This window comes from Strix aluco, chromosome 3 (assembly GCF_031877795.1).
Source record: "Strix aluco isolate bStrAlu1 chromosome 3, bStrAlu1.hap1, whole genome shotgun sequence".
In the NCBI taxonomy this organism is placed as follows: domain Eukaryota; kingdom Metazoa; phylum Chordata; class Aves; order Strigiformes; family Strigidae; genus Strix; species Strix aluco.
In genome coordinates this window covers 124663976-124680309 of record NC_133933.1, presented here as the reverse complement: position 1 = coordinate 124680309, position 16334 = coordinate 124663976, and the positions used below count along the sequence as shown (strand labels likewise).

Below are 16334 nucleotides of genomic sequence, written 5' to 3'. Positions count from 1 at the left end.
CAACTGAAAATAATATGTTAAAGAATAACCAGAAATCATTGCTTATGTTAACTAAACCCCTTCATTGCTAGTCTAGTTCTTTAGGCAGCTGCACTGATGTGATCACATTGATGGTTAGCCAGCCTTTCCAGTTTTTGAGGCTATTGGCCAGTATCTGTTCATTTGACAGTATTTAGAGATCTCAGAGATACTCAGCTTTTATAAATTTTGTGAATATTGGTAACTCAGTAGCAGAGAGAGATGTGAAGTAGCAGATTTTGTCTCCAGGTTTATTGCTAATATTTTGTTTTACCTGCCAGCTGACCACTGGGCATGCGCTACCTCAGAAGTAGCTACATTGCTGTATTGCCTTTCACCAATAAATAGACAGGACAAAGGAGGAATAGCTGATTTTGAGACTTCAGACCAGAGGCAGGGAACTGGAGGAAATGCAGAAAACGGTGGTCATAGGAGACCTGTGAGGAGTTTAGGATTTTTGCATGGGAAGGGGTAGACATGGAGTATAGGAACCTATGCATTACTAATTTCACTGCTCGCAAAATAGCTTTAATGTTAGCCTTCATAAGACTTCGTTACATGCTTGTTTCTCTTTCTTGGTTTCATTTTCTCTGTCTCACCTAGCCGGTTTAAAACTGGTTCTGTGGCTTACCTTGAAACTCGGCTTCTATCCTGCACAGGGTAGCTCTTGTAGTTTCAGAAAGTAGTTACTAAAACTGACTTAGCAATGATGTATTTCTCTAAGTCTACAAATAAACTTGTGGCTGATTAAAGCAAAAAGTACATACACAAATGCTTACAGTATTCAGAAGTGAATATGTACACTATTAAAATGTTGTGAAAAGTTGGTATTTTGTAGTTGCAGAGTGTTACGGGAAACAGCTGGGTGACTGCACATGTGTTTTTCAGTGCTATGCAAGGTGCAGGTGTTTTGTATTTAGGAACAGTGGTAGTTATCTTTGCTACGACTTTGGCTAAGCCTTGGTTTTAGATCCCAAAATCTGCTTCATCTAATTTAAAGTTTTAATTATGATCTAGTTATTATAGATATTGAGTTACATTGATGTACTTCCTGAAGAAGTGAAATAATGAAGAAGAAAAAAGTGTGGATTTTGTTTTGTTTTTTTACTAGGGTTATGTGAATCCTAAAATTGAATCTTTATATAGACCTCTTTCTTTCCCTGGATTTGCCTTGACAGGCTAATTATCAACGTTAAAACTACTTTTAAAATGAAATGTGAACATGGGCTAGCATTTAATACTAGTTTTTAGTATTTAGTATTTTTTAGTATTATCAAAAGTATTTACAAGTATTTATAAATAAAAATCATATATAGCATATTCAGTAAATAAATACTCTATCATAATGAATAACATATAGATTAATTTATTAGTATGAGAAGTATTTATATTAGTTAATATTTGTTAAAAATATATATTGGGAGACAGAATGTTAAGGGGTGATGCAGACAGCCTGTTTCACTTGTAGCTTTCTGTTCCTGCAGACAATGGTGCCATCCTCACCTCAGGTTTTTTTCTTGCATTAGCTTTTGTACTTGTCTGACCCGTCAGTGAAATGGTTGAGCTCACTAACCAGGTAGGAAGCTAATCGCAGAAGGAAAGTGAACTTTTGAAGCTGTAGTGAACTGATTTGGTTTATGGGTGGGTCAGAGAAACATCAGCAGAAGATCAAAGGAGGTTGGAGTGGTGCTGTGTAGCCAGGCAGGGGAGAACATGGGCCAGTCCACACCCTGGATTCAGTGGTGCTGAGCTGTTTTGTCAAACTGCACCCATACATTTGGATTTCTTTAGGCTTTGCCACTTTCTGAATACCGTGTTGTGATAGTCTGTCTTCCTCTTTTAAGAAAAAGACTTGTTTGTTTGTTTTTTTTTTAATTTCTTGAGTACGTGAGATATCATGATGCTGAATTTACCTGGAGTACTAATCAGATTGTTGTTGTTAATAAGCTTGATGAACAAATGGGACTTCCGTGATCATCTCCTTGCATACAAGTAGAAGTATCTTTTGTTCTTAGTTTAAGTGCTTACTGACAATTCCTGGACCTTAATATTCGGAAATTGGTTGTTCTGTTGTTGCAAGAGAGGATATTTAGTACTTTAATCAAGACTGTTTCCGTGAGCTAAAATTTGTGGTTTATAGAACCTAGATTTTTTCTTTTTGTAGTTCACCTTAACAGAAGCAGATCCTCTGAAGTTTGCTGTCTGTCCACTTCTGAAGCACAGCTCTGAAGTAGTCCCGTGCTGCTATCTTTGAGTTTCTGTCTACGTTACCTCTGATAAAAAAAACCCTCCAGTAGTGTTTAGGCGCTTCTTAAAAGTGTTAAAGACTAATGTTGTTAGTATGTATAATGCTGTTAATGAACACGTTAGACAAAAAATGCTGTAAAAGTATAAAGTCCACTTTCAGTTGTTCCTAGCTGTGTGTTTGGTAGTCTAAAGAAGAGAACAAGGTATTGCAAAACTTACAAGAAGGAAGAGATAATATGACTGTTGAAGCATTTTAAAGATGAAGATAATATCAGTAGAGTAAATTCATGCTGTGTTTCTAAGTCTCTTAATTTTCCTCAGTCTTTTTTTCTCTTCATTGCACTATTGGTTCTTTTGCAAGTAGGGTAAGAGTAGCAGTGTCATATATGATATACAAAATACAGTGGGTTAGAGATACAGAATGCTTGTTCAGAAATAAATGTAAAATATTATGGAAAAGTTTAATTTTAAATATTTTCGTAGTTTCCACCAGTGTTTTCAGAATAAACATTTTTAATATTTCACACAAGCTGGTTACTGAGAGTTTGATAGTCTTCCCTTTTACTAAGCTTAAGTTTCTTCTTTTTCTGTAAGGATGTATATAAATGAGCCAATTAAGTATGGTCTGATGCTTTTTTTTCTTTGCAGAAAGATGAAGGTAGTGATGCTAGTTTGAGTGATAGCCACATATCTCCTCCCGCCAAACGTACCTCAAAACATGCTGATCCTGTGTGCAAAGACAAATCAAAATCACGCAGTACTGGGCAGCGAGAGGAATGGAGCATCTCAACTGGACAGTCCAGGTAACTTGGTGCCAAGAGAAAAATGAAGCCTTACCAATTTTTCCTGTATTGTTAACTCACGCTATTTCTGCAGTGAACTGCAGCTCACAGTCAAGAGTGTACTTTTGAAGTGTGTTATTTTCATACAATTTTCTATTAAAGACTTCAGTAACGTGGGTTACATCAGTCCTCTCTGTGTTTCCTTTCAATGCATATTTGTGCAAAAATGGAGAGTAATTTTACTTGAGATGCAGTCTGAATTCTAGATTCTTGATACATCTGAATTTAGTGACTTAATTGGTATTTTTATGTACTCAAGCTATAAGAAGACATGACATTTTAATTAGGAAATCAGTATTATCATCTTGAGGAAATGGATAATGGTCAAGTTTCTTTCCATTGTAGTTTTCAGCCTCTCTACCCTGTTTGGTTATAAGTACTCAAATTACTGTATTTTATTAAATGCAGCCTAAGTGCTGCTACATTTTTATAACTCAAAAGAGAAGTAATTTGTTTCATTTTGTAACTCTGATTAAAATTTCACAAGGCATTCTTGTGTTCATAAGGTTCTTAACATGATTAGAAGTAATTATGAGACAGTGTAGACAGTATGTTCCTGGGCCATGAACTTTCAGTCAATACTCGTATTTGTGTACAAACCAAAATGGTTCTTGCAGTGCTTTGTGTGTAAGAAAGACTAATTCTCTACTTGCCTGTTGTCTGCTAGGATGAAGTATATTTAAAATCTATGTAAATCTTAAAATAGGTATCTTTGTTTTCCCTTTTAAAACAGAACAAATTAAATACAGCACATTGTGTGCCATGGTCATTTGGGAATGTATTGAAACTCATGCACCTCCTGTTTCTTTTGTTTATAAGTGTAGACTTGTACTGTACCTGTTAGAAATGCTAAGAAATAAAAAAAAAATTTAATGTGGCTGGGAGAATTTAGATCACTCTGTCAAAGGAAATTTGGCCAGGATACTGAAACTCATGTTGTTACTCATGTAGAACCCACTACTTATGACGTGTCCTTGCATCTGAGGATTTTTATTCTTTTCTGCCAAAATCCAAAGTGCTGGGCCTAATAGTGATCTTGAGTTGCTAAGACTTTTTCCAAAAGTTTGTTGTTTCTACTAGTTTATCCAAAGTGTTTGAATGATAATTGCCTTTGAAGAGCTGTGTCAAGTTTCTGTCCTGAAACTTAAGGGGAGAGTTAATAGTAGGACACGGCATGAGGGAACATTGGAGGGATTAATAAAAGATATTTGGATAATTGGGGGGGATTCACATAACTGGTATTTGGCAGTTTTGTCCTCATGACAATGTTGGGCACGAAGCAAGCTCTTCAGAGACTACGTGCCACGAAGGTTTTGAAGTCCTAGTGTATTGTGGAATATTCTGTGTTTAAAGTTCTATTTTCACTGTGTAACTTTTGCTTGGCTAAGGAGTGTTAACACTGTGTGTGTGATATAATTGTTTCCTAGGTTAACTTCTCAGCCTGGTGCTACACTACCAAATGGACGTAGCTTATGTAAGTGTATTACAGCAGACCTTTTTGTATCTACTTTAACAATTTTATATCAATGATTTTCAGTGGCATATATTTTTGATAACTTTACTGCTTATTCTGACCATTTTGACCAGAAAAGTTACTGTTTTGGCTCAGTTTTCTTCTGTCAACATCTTGGATGCTCTCTGTGGACATGGGGAACATTCTTAGATGAAATTCCATTTCTCTTCTCAATTCAGACCTCTTGGCCATGATCTTGATGTTTTCCTTAATTCCCAAATTTACTGTTACGAACTAATTTTGGCCTTCCTCTCCCAGCTGGTCTTTTTAATTTACTTACTCTTGTTGCTCATTTCAAATTCGGCCTTCTGTGGTTCTTGACATTACTTAACTCTGCTATTGCTTTAGAGAGACCTGCCTTGTCTGCAGCTCCTGCTACCTTGAACAATTTTCCTGTATGTTTGTACCTTACAAACTTGCCATCCCATTACATATCTCAGCTAAAACCACTTTGTCTTTCGTGTCTCTTTCTCATCAATTCTGTCTCGTTTAGTTCTTTGTTGAATCTATGTAAGTGTTAATCCATTAAGCATATTTGGTATTTTTATTATTTATTATGGTACCTCAGGAATGATCAGGAATGGGATCTCTTTTTGTTTGGCACTGTACAGAGTAGCTGATACAGATTTGCTTGTGAAGTCAATGTGTTGTATCTGACCTTTTGATACTGTATTTGAAAGACTAAGAATTCAAACTGTGGGCCAAGCGTGCATTTTAGTATTGATGTTAATTTAAAAATATTGAATGGATATTTGAATGCCAAATTTTCATCAAAGTAAGATTATCATATAAGGAAACAAGCTCGAGTCTGAAGAAAGAGGTTGTAAAACAACTTTGAGAGGAATTTTAAAAATATATTTCTTTAGTGAATATAAGGGTGCTCATACTGTGCTCCATAACTTTTGGTTTATTGTCCTTGCTAAGTATTCTCTTTTTAATTCTTGTTTGTGAAAATGTTGTTTCCTGTATTTTGAAGTAGTAATACAAATTTCTCTTAGCTCTCAAAAGCCATCCCCTTCGAGGGGAAAAAAAGGGAGATGGGGACCATGCTTGCATAAACGGAGATATAGAAGTCAGAAAAAGTTGTCGGTCCAGGAAAAACAGATTTGAAACTTTGAATCAGAGTTTATTGTTTGATCAGCTAGTAAACAGGTATGTGGGGATACTTCAGTTGTATTCACAAAGCATCTTAATTATTTTTTAAAAAATTAGAAAATCCTGTCTTCCAGTGCCATCTATGTGTTTTACTGTGGGAATGTATTAGCGTTGAGGCAAGCTAGATTGTGGTTTGAGTTACAGCTGGGTCCTGTGCTGTAACTGCCTACGTTACCCATGCTCTACATGCAAAGCAGCTTACCAGACTTTCATTGAGGAGTAAGCTACTCTGTGTTTACACCTGGATGAAACTGTGTATGTTGGCGGTTATTGCAGAGTGGTTGACATGCTGTAAATCCACACCCTAGTTTGTTTCTTAGTAACTTGTTTACGTAGTGATACTCTAAATGTGATGTAAATTAGTGATTAGCAACAATGCTCGGAAGCTTTCTAGATCTTGCTTGTATGATTTTGATCATAAAATATCAAAAGTTTGTAGCTTTCTTTTTTTTGTTTTTGTTTTTTACCATTTGTTAGTAATTCACATAGGGTGGGTGTCACTTCTTGACATTTACTGTGCAGACAAAGTAGGTCAGAGAGGGAGGCATGGTCTGGTCTGAGCATAGGAATGGGAGCCAGAAATACTTTTCTTGAAATAATATTTCTGTGTGGCCCTGGGCAGGTCACTTAATATGTCTCAATTTTCCCACCTGTAAAACAGGTTTTAATAGTCACATCTGTGAGAGATGCTTGCTCTAGTGCTCGGAAAATGATTTAAGCATAAACATTTAATTGCCAAGTATGATCTTTATTGTTAAATAAATTCTGTTGAATTTTTTATTAATTTAATTTTCTTTTTCAATTTACTCAGTAACTACTTGATATCAGTTTACAAATTTATATTGAGTTACATTTATTTTTTGAGTTGCAGTTGAATCTCCCTCTCCTCATCAACAATAGGAAAAAGTTTACCATGAAGATTGTAATTTAATAAGATCATGGTACTGAAGTCTGTATATGAATTTACATTGATAATAGTGTGTCCCATAGTCATTGGAGGTTTTTAAGAACAGATTAGACAAATGTCTGTCAGGAATGATTTAGGTATTGTGTAGTTTGTTCTTGCCTGGCAGAGCAGGTGGACTTTTCCAGGTCCCCTCCAACCCTATTTTCTTTGACAGCAAACTATATCATGATTTGACTTGAAGTGGTTATGTAATACATCACAGATTTTGTAGAAGAATTGTTTAAATTCAGAGGGGTGCTCATAATGAAATCCTGACTTTACTGACTTGTGTCACCTGATCTTCCACTGACTTCTTTCTAGGCAGGATTTCACCCTTTAGATTTAAACAGCTTGAAAGAAAGGAGGTGAACGTTTCTTCCCTTTTACAATTATTATACAATTATAGTAGAATTCCAGTGGAAATCTACCATAATCACCACAGAGAGCAGTAACTTGGTGTTCAGGACAGGTGGCCAAATAATTGACTTGGCCTGGGTAATACTCTATTGTTTTCTTCCTTAGCAATGAAGCATCTTGGCCAAGGTTATTATTTATACACCACCATTGTTTTGACAGCTGTTTACAAATACTTCAGATAATGAAAATGTACACTAATTAGATAGTGGATGAGAGATGGTAGAGTAGTGAGGTCAGATAATGAACGATGAAATTTTAGGTGTTACTGGTTAAACATTTAAAAAAAAATAATTAAATCTTTATGTATTAGTGTCTTTCTGAGGCCACGGTAAAAAGCTGTAAAGCTTATGGGTAGAGGCATTAATTGCTTTCCTAATATTATAATTATGTAGGTAAAAAGCTTTACTTTCTCAGTCTGCAAACTTAATCTTAGCAGACACCTAATCTAACATCTAAGCAGTTACTCATTTATATGCTACAATTTAGACTGAGCAAAAAATTTTTTAAAAAATATTTTTTAAAATGCTGCAGCCTAATTTGAACCCCGAATTTTAATAGCATCAGCATTTCTTCTTTCGCGTACTCCTTAGTTTATATTCTGTAGGTTCACCTTTCAGTTTTCTTTATTATGGTTGGTTTTGTAGTTAATTGATAGATTCAAGTAGCTATTCTAAAATTTTCACATTTTAATTAATCTGTATATTTAGTTGATTTGGAGACCTTGGAATAGTCATAACAGACCATGGAATTAGATATGTTAAGTTGTTGGATGCTTTGTAAAAAGTTTGGCGTGTCTACTATTTTAAGACTGAAGTTTTTTTTGTTAACTGTTGCATATATTTTAGTACTGCTGAAGCTGTCCTACAGGAAATGGATAATATTAACATCAGGAGAAATAGGCGGTCTGGGGAAGTAGAACGGCTACGGATGTGGACAGATACAGAATTTGTAAGTGCAGAGTGTCTCAGATCCTCTTCACTGGATAACATTAAAAGTCTTGATAAACTCACATTCAGAACAAAATTAATGAATATATACTAAGCCATGTTTTCTTTATTGATGGATTGACTGCCATGTTGTCATGATGTACTGTGGTGGTTCTCCTTTGGTTTGAAGCACACTCTGGTAGTCTGAAAACAGGACCATGGACTGTCATCTGCTTTGTTCCCTAAACCAGCTTGATACTGATGTTAACCATGTATTAGATGGACTAGGTACTATCTGAGAGTTATTTTATGACCTATGAAATGAGACTGCTTTGGTAGTCTACCTGTGGAGGGCTCTGTTGGAAAAAGACTTGAGGGATAGAGATTGTGTGGAGTATTAGTTACTGAACTGTGGGCTAACTGTGAGTGACATGGGACAGTACTGATGGTATTATGTGAATTTTATTCCAGGAAAACATGGATATGTATTCTCGAGTGAAAAGAAGAAGGAAATCACTGAGGAGAAATAGCTATGGGATTCAGAACCACCATGAAGTGTCCACAGAAGGAGAAGAAGAAGGTATGGGTTGTAAAGAGTTGTAAGGGTTTGTCTGAAATACTTATAAAACAAAGCTCTCCTTAACATAAGATGGTAATATATTGCACTACAGAAAGTAATTTGGTTTTAGATCTGGATTTGGAGTTATTAAATAGACCAATTTAAAAGATGATTGCAGATAAGTACACACTGAAGGATTCCTCCTCCTCTTTAGAAGGAGGAGAAGTTTTAGGGATCTCTACATAGTTCTTTTTTTAAAAAAAACTAAGTTTATCTGAAAGTGGCAGAACAAAGCCTGATTTCTAAATGTTTATTTAAGTAGTTGGAGCTTTCCTTATATTCCCTATTACAATCCTCTGGTGGAAGCCAGGATGTGATACATGTAGTCTACATGTATGCATGTTCTAACTGACTCGTTATTTCTCATATGCTGGGTGACAGTTACCAGAAAGAATGTGTAATAGTCAGTTCTGCATCCTTCCTTTGGCGAAGGTATTAATTAAAGTCTCTGTTTTCTGTTCATCCACTGAATTTTAGAAGGCTTGTAGACACACAAGTGTATTTGAAATTCTACCTTCCTTTAAAACTTTGGATGAAACTGGCCAGTGGGTTCAAAAAGTATTGATAAAGAAGGGATTATGGCTAATTTTGATGGCATGATCAACAGCATGCTTGGCTTCCTTAAGAAATCAGACTCAGACGTCAGGGATCCATACAGAGTTAAGCATAGCGTGTCTCAGTTTTGAACTGAAGCTGCACTAAGAGGTATGGTCTGTCCCAGTGAATAAGAATGCAGTCTTAATTCTGAAATCCATGGATGGAAATTCTGATCCTGCTAATAGATGGACTGAGGTGGTACCTTTATACAGTGTGTTTATTTGCTTTGTGTAAAAATGATATTGTGAATTGTGAAGTTGTACTTACTTTCATGCTGTGTCAAATACTTGATTTTCTGAGAGTCCTGTGGGAAAAGAGAAGAAAGGCATTATTCTTGATTTGAAGGATAATTATTTAAGGAAAAAGATACTGGATAGAAGTGATATTTGAAGTACTTTACAACTAAACTGATTTGACTACATTTATTTTTCGTTCTGTTGCTTTACCAGAACCTTCTGTGGGAAACTAGAAGGAAATTTGACAATGAGCTGTAGGTTTATCTTGGTCTTCAAATTTCCAGTGATTTGGCAATTAGTGTTAATTAATAAGAGGGGAATAATTCTCAGTGACCACTAAAATGTTAATTTTTAGGATGAAGGTAGCTCTGGCATCAAGTAGAAGTGTTCTGAAAATATTTTCCCCCCCAACAGAGTCTCAGGAAGAAGATGGAGATATAGAAGTAGAAGAAGCTGAGGGAGAAGAAAATGATCGGCCATATAATCTCAGACAGAGAAAAACTGTTGAAAGATACCAGGCCCCTCCAATAGGTGAGGAACTAGACGGTGCTTATGCGGTTCTTCTCAACTGACCTCCAAGAATACCATGGGTGTGGGAACAGAAAAGTGGGATGACTACTCATCTCTGTCAGACTTCCCATGCAGTGGTTTGTGACTTCCATCTTGCCTCTGTTTTTGTTCACCATGTGAATAGGACTACTGAGACACAATCTATCAATCTGTCAGTGGTAGTGACATTGCTAGTGCTGCTTCACTGAACTTTGCAAGTACTGCCATGTGCTGGGCTCAGGGTTGGAGGTGAACAGGGTTTAGGTCAAGAAATAGTTGTCTGAAGTTGTCTGGAGCACATGTGTTATGAGGTGTGGTTGAAATCAGAAAGCACTTGAATAAATTAGGTAATTACATAATAAAAATAGTTACTCTTCTTGAGTGGTAAGCCTAATTCATAACTGTAGGTAAATAACATTGCAACAGTTACCACATTTTGCCTGGATGAGAAGTTTAGAATAGAATAGTTAAGTTGGAAAGGTCCTACAACGATCATCCAGTCCAGCTGCCTGATCACTTCAGGGCTGACCAAAAGATAAAGCATGTTATTATGGGCTTTGTCCAAATGCCTCCTAAACACTGACAGGCTTGGGCCATCGACCACCTCTCTAGGAAGCCTGTTCCAGTGTTTGACCATCCTCTTGGTAAAGAAATGCTTCCTAATGTCAAGTCTGAATTTGCCCTGATGCAGCTTTGAACCGTTCCCACACATCCTCTCACAGGATCCCAGGGAGAAGAGATCAGCACCCCATTCCCCTCCTCAGGGAGCTGTAGAGAGCAATGAGGTTCCCCGTCACCCTACTTTTCTCCAAACTAGACAAAGCCTGTGTCCTTAGCTGCTTGTCACAGGACATACTGTCAGGGATCTGTACAGTGTTCAGTGTAGTGTCTCTTGATTTTGAAACTTTTAATACTTTAAGACTGTTTAAAATAATGCATTTTGTGCATATTTGGTTTAGATTACATTGTTGTATGCAGTATGCTGTATCTTAAGGCAACTTGGACATTAAGACTATGATAGAGAAGTGCTGTGGTTTATTTGTTAAGAGAAATTTCAAAACATCCCATATTATCATCTGTGAAGAGGTTTCAGTATGGAGCTTCATGTCCTGCAAATAAACTAAAAACGCCCTGGATGATTTACATTCTCTGCTGTAATAGCCATAGCTGTGAAGATTTGAGGAGACTGAGGGTGGAATTCCCATGACTTTATCAAGCCAGATATGGTAATAGTGAAATAAAGCACAAGAGGTTTGATTTCCCTCTACCCCCCAGTTCTTTTCTTAATTTGAGCTTTTAGAGAAACCAGTGATAACATTACTGGTAAAGCAATAATCCAGGACTTTTGCGCTGCATTTAGATTACTTTATTATTCTTTTGCAATTAGATTACTTTATTATTCTTTTGCAACCACAAACCTATACCTTCTCTTACTCAGTGCCAGCTCATCAAAAAAAGAGAGAAAATACACTGTTCGATATTCACAGATCTCCTGCAAGAAGAAGCCATATCAGGTAAATGTCAGTCTTTTGGTACATAGATGTTTGCTTTCCCTCAGTACATTTCTGTTAGCTTTTGATCTTCAAAACGTTCTTGAATGAGTTGTACAGTTCATTCATGCATGTGTGTGGGTCTTGCATTGCATCTTAGGTTCAGATCCTGATCAGCATACAAAAATTAATTTCATAGTACCTCATAACACCAGTAGAAGCTTTGTGATAAACAGAATGGAAACCGGTGTGCTGCAAGTACTGGAAAGAGAGTTGTGCATTATACACCGTAGCTGTTTCTGTCTTATGTTTAGTGTTTAAATCCAAAGCAGCAGTTTAACAAGTATCCTCTTTCTATTCTACAAAAATAAACCAAGTGGGGTAATGTTTTTTGTTTTCTTCCAGTTCAAATTTTATCGAAGTAATACAAACAATTTAATAAAATATTTACCAAGCGTAATTTTTAACTCTTACCTTTCGTGTCAGAGATGTCTGGAATACACCAAGTTGTCTTGGAAACTGTCAATAGGCTTTATTTAACAGAACAGATGAGATCAGAGCTCAATACATTTTAAAAAACATAAACTTACTCAAAACTTCAAAAAGATAAATCTGTCCATGAACAGAATCCAAGTAAACAAACGCTAGTCTCAGCTGAAACGCTTGTTTTATTGCTCAATTTAATGGCATAGTGAAAATATGAAAAGTAAATAAAATAATAGCAGAATCTTATGATTCTACAAGTTTCTTTCTAATATACATAAAAACATTTAATTTTGAAGAGCTTGTTTTTTTGTCTTAGAGTGCATATGCCATTTTGTTGGATAGTCTTGGGATTTGTACTTGCTAGTAAGATATAGAGTGTAAAAGCCATTATCCCTTCAGTTCTAGCATGCTCATTGCTGCACTCTCTTTTTATCCCTTCTTGTCAGGACATCATCATAAAAATTCTTCCTAATTGCATGATACTCTCTTTGATGTATTTTAAAATGTACCCAATTTTTGGTTATTGAACAGTAAAATTGATTGACCATGTTATCCTTTAGCAAAAAACCATCTAGTCATTGCATTATCGTGCTCATACAAATGATGCAGCTCACTGTATTCACTAAAAATACATGAACTTTTACTACTTGCCAACTTTGTCATGCAAAAGAAGTGCCGACTTTTTTCAAACTGAAGACTTTTTTGTACAGAAGATGTACATTCTCTAATATTTTGGAAATACTCAGTTTTTGAAATACTACCATACTAAAATAAGAGGTTCATGCAGACTTTGAATAGTAATTTTATTTAGATTCAGATCAGAAGTTACGCTACAGGTATTTTGTGAAACTGTTCTGACGTTCAGAATTAATGACCTCATAAAAAGACACCTGATACTTTAGGAAGGATGGATTTTTTTTCAAAGAATATTTAAAGGGAAGCATCAAACTGAGTAAGGAGATCTTGATATTTCTGTTATGTTGGAGGTGGCTAAAGTGGTTGGAAGCTTTTCTACATACGGTTGCTGCTTGATGAACTTCAGCAGCTTATTGATTGAATACTCGGTCACACTTGCTGAGGTAACATAAACTGAACCACATGTCTTTTGGGGATCTACTGTTTTAGAAATGTTCATGTTTGTCAGACATCCCTGTGACAGTAAAAGATGTTGTTCCCCTCCCAGATTATTTTGATACTTAATAAAACTAAAATTTGCATGCATCTCAAGCCTGAACAGCACTGTACTTGCTGCTTCAATTTCGTTTTTATCGAAGAATGAAAACATGCAATTCTACTGCAGAAAGGACTGAGTTATTTGTTTGTTTTGCCACTTCCATAGGAGAAAGAAGCATGCCATTCACAGCAGTGATACAACCTCTTCAGATGAAGAACGTTTTGAAAGAAGAAAATCTAAAAGCATGGCCAGAGCAAGAAATAGGTATCAAAACATGCTTGTCTTTAGGAGGGTTTGTTTTTTATTGTTCATCAGAAAATAAGCAGAATTATTCTGTAATGTTCTACCAGTTCTGCAGACTTTTTTTGAGTCTGCATGTAATTACCTGCAGACACGGTTTAGGAGGACTGCTGGTTTATATATTAACATACAGCTTGAAGTCTTATGAGTAGATAATTAACAATAGTGGTAAAAAGATGGAAGGATAAGAATATCTGTTTGATTCAGTTGGGATGTAAGACAAACAATTTCTGCTGGTTAAAACAGATTCTAACTGTTGGTGTTACTTGGTCCTAGTTAGTTCAGTTGTACTCCCAATACTAGCTCTTATTCTTCTCTCTTCCTGTTGTGTAACAATATGTGCATTCTACACCGCCAACACATTTTTTTGACCTTACATTTATTTACCAGTTACCTAAAAGTGGAAGGTCTATAAGGTACATCAGTAAATTTATGTACCGCCACAGATACAGTAGTTGGAATACTGAACAGAAAATTAAAAAGGCATATCCTCATCTTTCTTCCATCTCTTCCTGTCTGCCACACCATTCATTCTCTTTTCCATCCTGAGGAATTCCAGCAACGTACAACTACCAAAAGTGTAGTTCTAAGTGTAACCTGTATCTTACTGCTACCTTTCTTGCTCCCTTTATCTGTGTATTTGACCTGATGTAATATCTGTGTAGGGCCTTAAAGCTTCTTTAAATACACTAAGAAGCTGGAACAGGTGGATGTGAGTTATAGCTGATCTGCAAGAAATATTTTTATTTCCTTTCTTTGGACTCTAGTGAGTTATATTTTAAAAAATCTGTTTTCCTTGTGCTGTTAATCTTTTTTCTTACCATACTGAATTTAGGCAGTTCATCACTGGCAGTGGAGAGTGTTCCTGTTCTTTTGGTCAATGTTGTTTCTTCTGCATTTATTTAAAATAGTCTGTACAGCCTAGTTCTCCAGATTGAAATATCTGTATGGAAGCATAAAGCTATCTTTATATTTAAGGAACTTCTAGATATACAAGAATAATTACCACAATAAAAAGGTTAGCTTAGATTACTTTATCAATCCAGGAGGGTTGCCTTTTTAGGTAGCAGGAGGCATTTAATCTCTTGGTTCTTCCTGTTCCAGCAAAATGATCAAAACAAAACAATGTTTATTTGGTGTTTTTTTGTTGTTGTTGAACAGGTGCCTGCCTTTAAACTTTAGAGCAGAAGATTTAGCTAGTGGAATCCTGCGAGAACGTGTGAAAGTTGGGGCAAGTTTGGCTGATGTTGACCCTATGATTGTTGATAAATCGGTAGGTTTTGTTAGAACTTTTTATTTTCCTTCCCCCAATTATGCATAAACAGAATTCACCACAGCCTCTCATTAGAGTTGAAGTAAATTCATAATAAGCGCACTGATCTCTCTTGATTTTTTTTCCAAAGCTGTTGTCTGTTTATTCCTCTGGGCTACGAAGTACTTGCTTTTGGCCTGTAGGTAATCAACAGGCTGCATACAGATCATAAATCAAGACAAAATATCAATTGCCCAGCTATATTTCTTTGTTTACAGTAATTTTGTGATTACTTGTAATAGTAGAAACTGGGATAATGCTAAGTAGTGCTGAAAACAGGAGTACTGACCACTCGGGTTGCTTAACTCAGTGCTAGCCATGTGGGCCCTGTGCCTATTCAGAAGCAGTGATGCACATGAGCTTATGGTGTGTGTTGTGCTGAATTATTACTAGAGCTGAACCACTCTCTAGAAGTACTTTGACTATATTCATGTTATGCTGTGCCTGAGCTTGAAAATGCTCTCAGACTTAGGCTGAATCTGTGTAGATGTCTAGGCATCCCTGGCACAGTTAACTTGTGCCTTATGTGGGCAGCCAAGAATTGACTTGCTCAACTTTTTTTACACTTTCAAAATTCAGGTAACTCCTGTTGATCAGTGCAGTGTTGTTTGTAATTTGTTGTTAAATATGTTATTTTGTAAGTAAAGGTACTTTTGTGGAAAGCTGTTACAATAATGTTCTCTCTGCTTTTTTTTTTTTTTTTTCTAAGGTGCGTTTTGATAGTATAGGGGGATTGAGCCATCATATCCTTGCACTTAAGGAAATGGTAGTGTTTCCTCTTCTCTATCCAGAAATATTTGAAAAATTCAAAATTCAGCCACCAAGGTAGGTGTACTTACTCTTATTGTTGTATTTTATTTTATTAAGCTCTGAAGAGTGTGTCACTTGAAAACACATAGGAGATTGATTCTTTCCCTGAAGTGTTTACAGGTCAAATAGACTTACGTGTTTGCTACCCCACTTGTCTATCAGAATGTAATAAGTGGGATGAAGAGTTACAAAAATCTAGTTTATTTTTCTTGTGGTAGGAAGGTAAACTTTGTAATTTGATCAAAGAAAGAATTTTCAAATGTTCTGTTTAGTAGTACCTTGACTTTTTTCCATTATGTTATCAAATATTTCACTAAATCAAGTTAAATGTTGATGTTTCTTTTATAGAAGTAACCTCAATAATGTTATATTATGGTTTTAATATTTATTAGGTATCTTGGTATGTGATGTAAACGGGTACGCATAAACTAAGCAAATTGGAAATTTTGGGGTATTTTTTTCATTTAAAGGAAGTACATCTCTCCAAAGAAGTAACAAGCTCTGATTCAAATATTACCTAAGATTTAATATTTGAGGAGGCATTTAACTAGTGTAAAACAATTCTTTGGAAGCTTAATATGCCTTTGATTAACGTTCTCTACAAAGAAAAGGTTTACTGATTTGAAAGCATAAAAAACCTCTTAGATTTTATGAAGTCATGTTCAATACACGAAATAATAATATTAGAACTTCAGTC

The 16334-nt window shown here is 35.8% G+C and overlaps 1 protein-coding gene across 6 annotated transcripts in view; it reads left to right on the top strand.

Annotated features, from left to right (window-relative positions):
• Positions 1 to 16334, top strand: part of ATAD2B (ATPase family AAA domain containing 2B) — a 78818-nt gene that overhangs the window by 12291 nt on the left and 50193 nt on the right. For 5 of the 6 annotated variants that reach the window (XM_074820141.1, XM_074820144.1, XM_074820140.1 and 2 more), the window contains 10 exons: positions 2914 to 3068; positions 4535 to 4581; positions 5619 to 5772; positions 7984 to 8086; positions 8536 to 8644; positions 9931 to 10047; positions 11504 to 11579; positions 13381 to 13479; positions 14677 to 14788; positions 15537 to 15652. In XM_074820141.1, coding sequence (XP_074676242.1) covers positions 2914 to 3068; positions 4535 to 4581; positions 5619 to 5772; positions 7984 to 8086; positions 8536 to 8644; positions 9931 to 10047; positions 11504 to 11579; positions 13381 to 13479; positions 14677 to 14788; positions 15537 to 15652 — 1088 coding nt within the window. Of the gene's footprint in view, positions 1 to 2913; positions 3069 to 4534; positions 4582 to 5618; positions 5773 to 7983; positions 8087 to 8535; positions 8645 to 9930; positions 10048 to 11503; positions 11580 to 13380; positions 13480 to 14676; positions 14789 to 15536; positions 15653 to 16334 lie in introns of those variants that run through there. The other variant, XM_074820145.1, reaches the window with a different exon arrangement.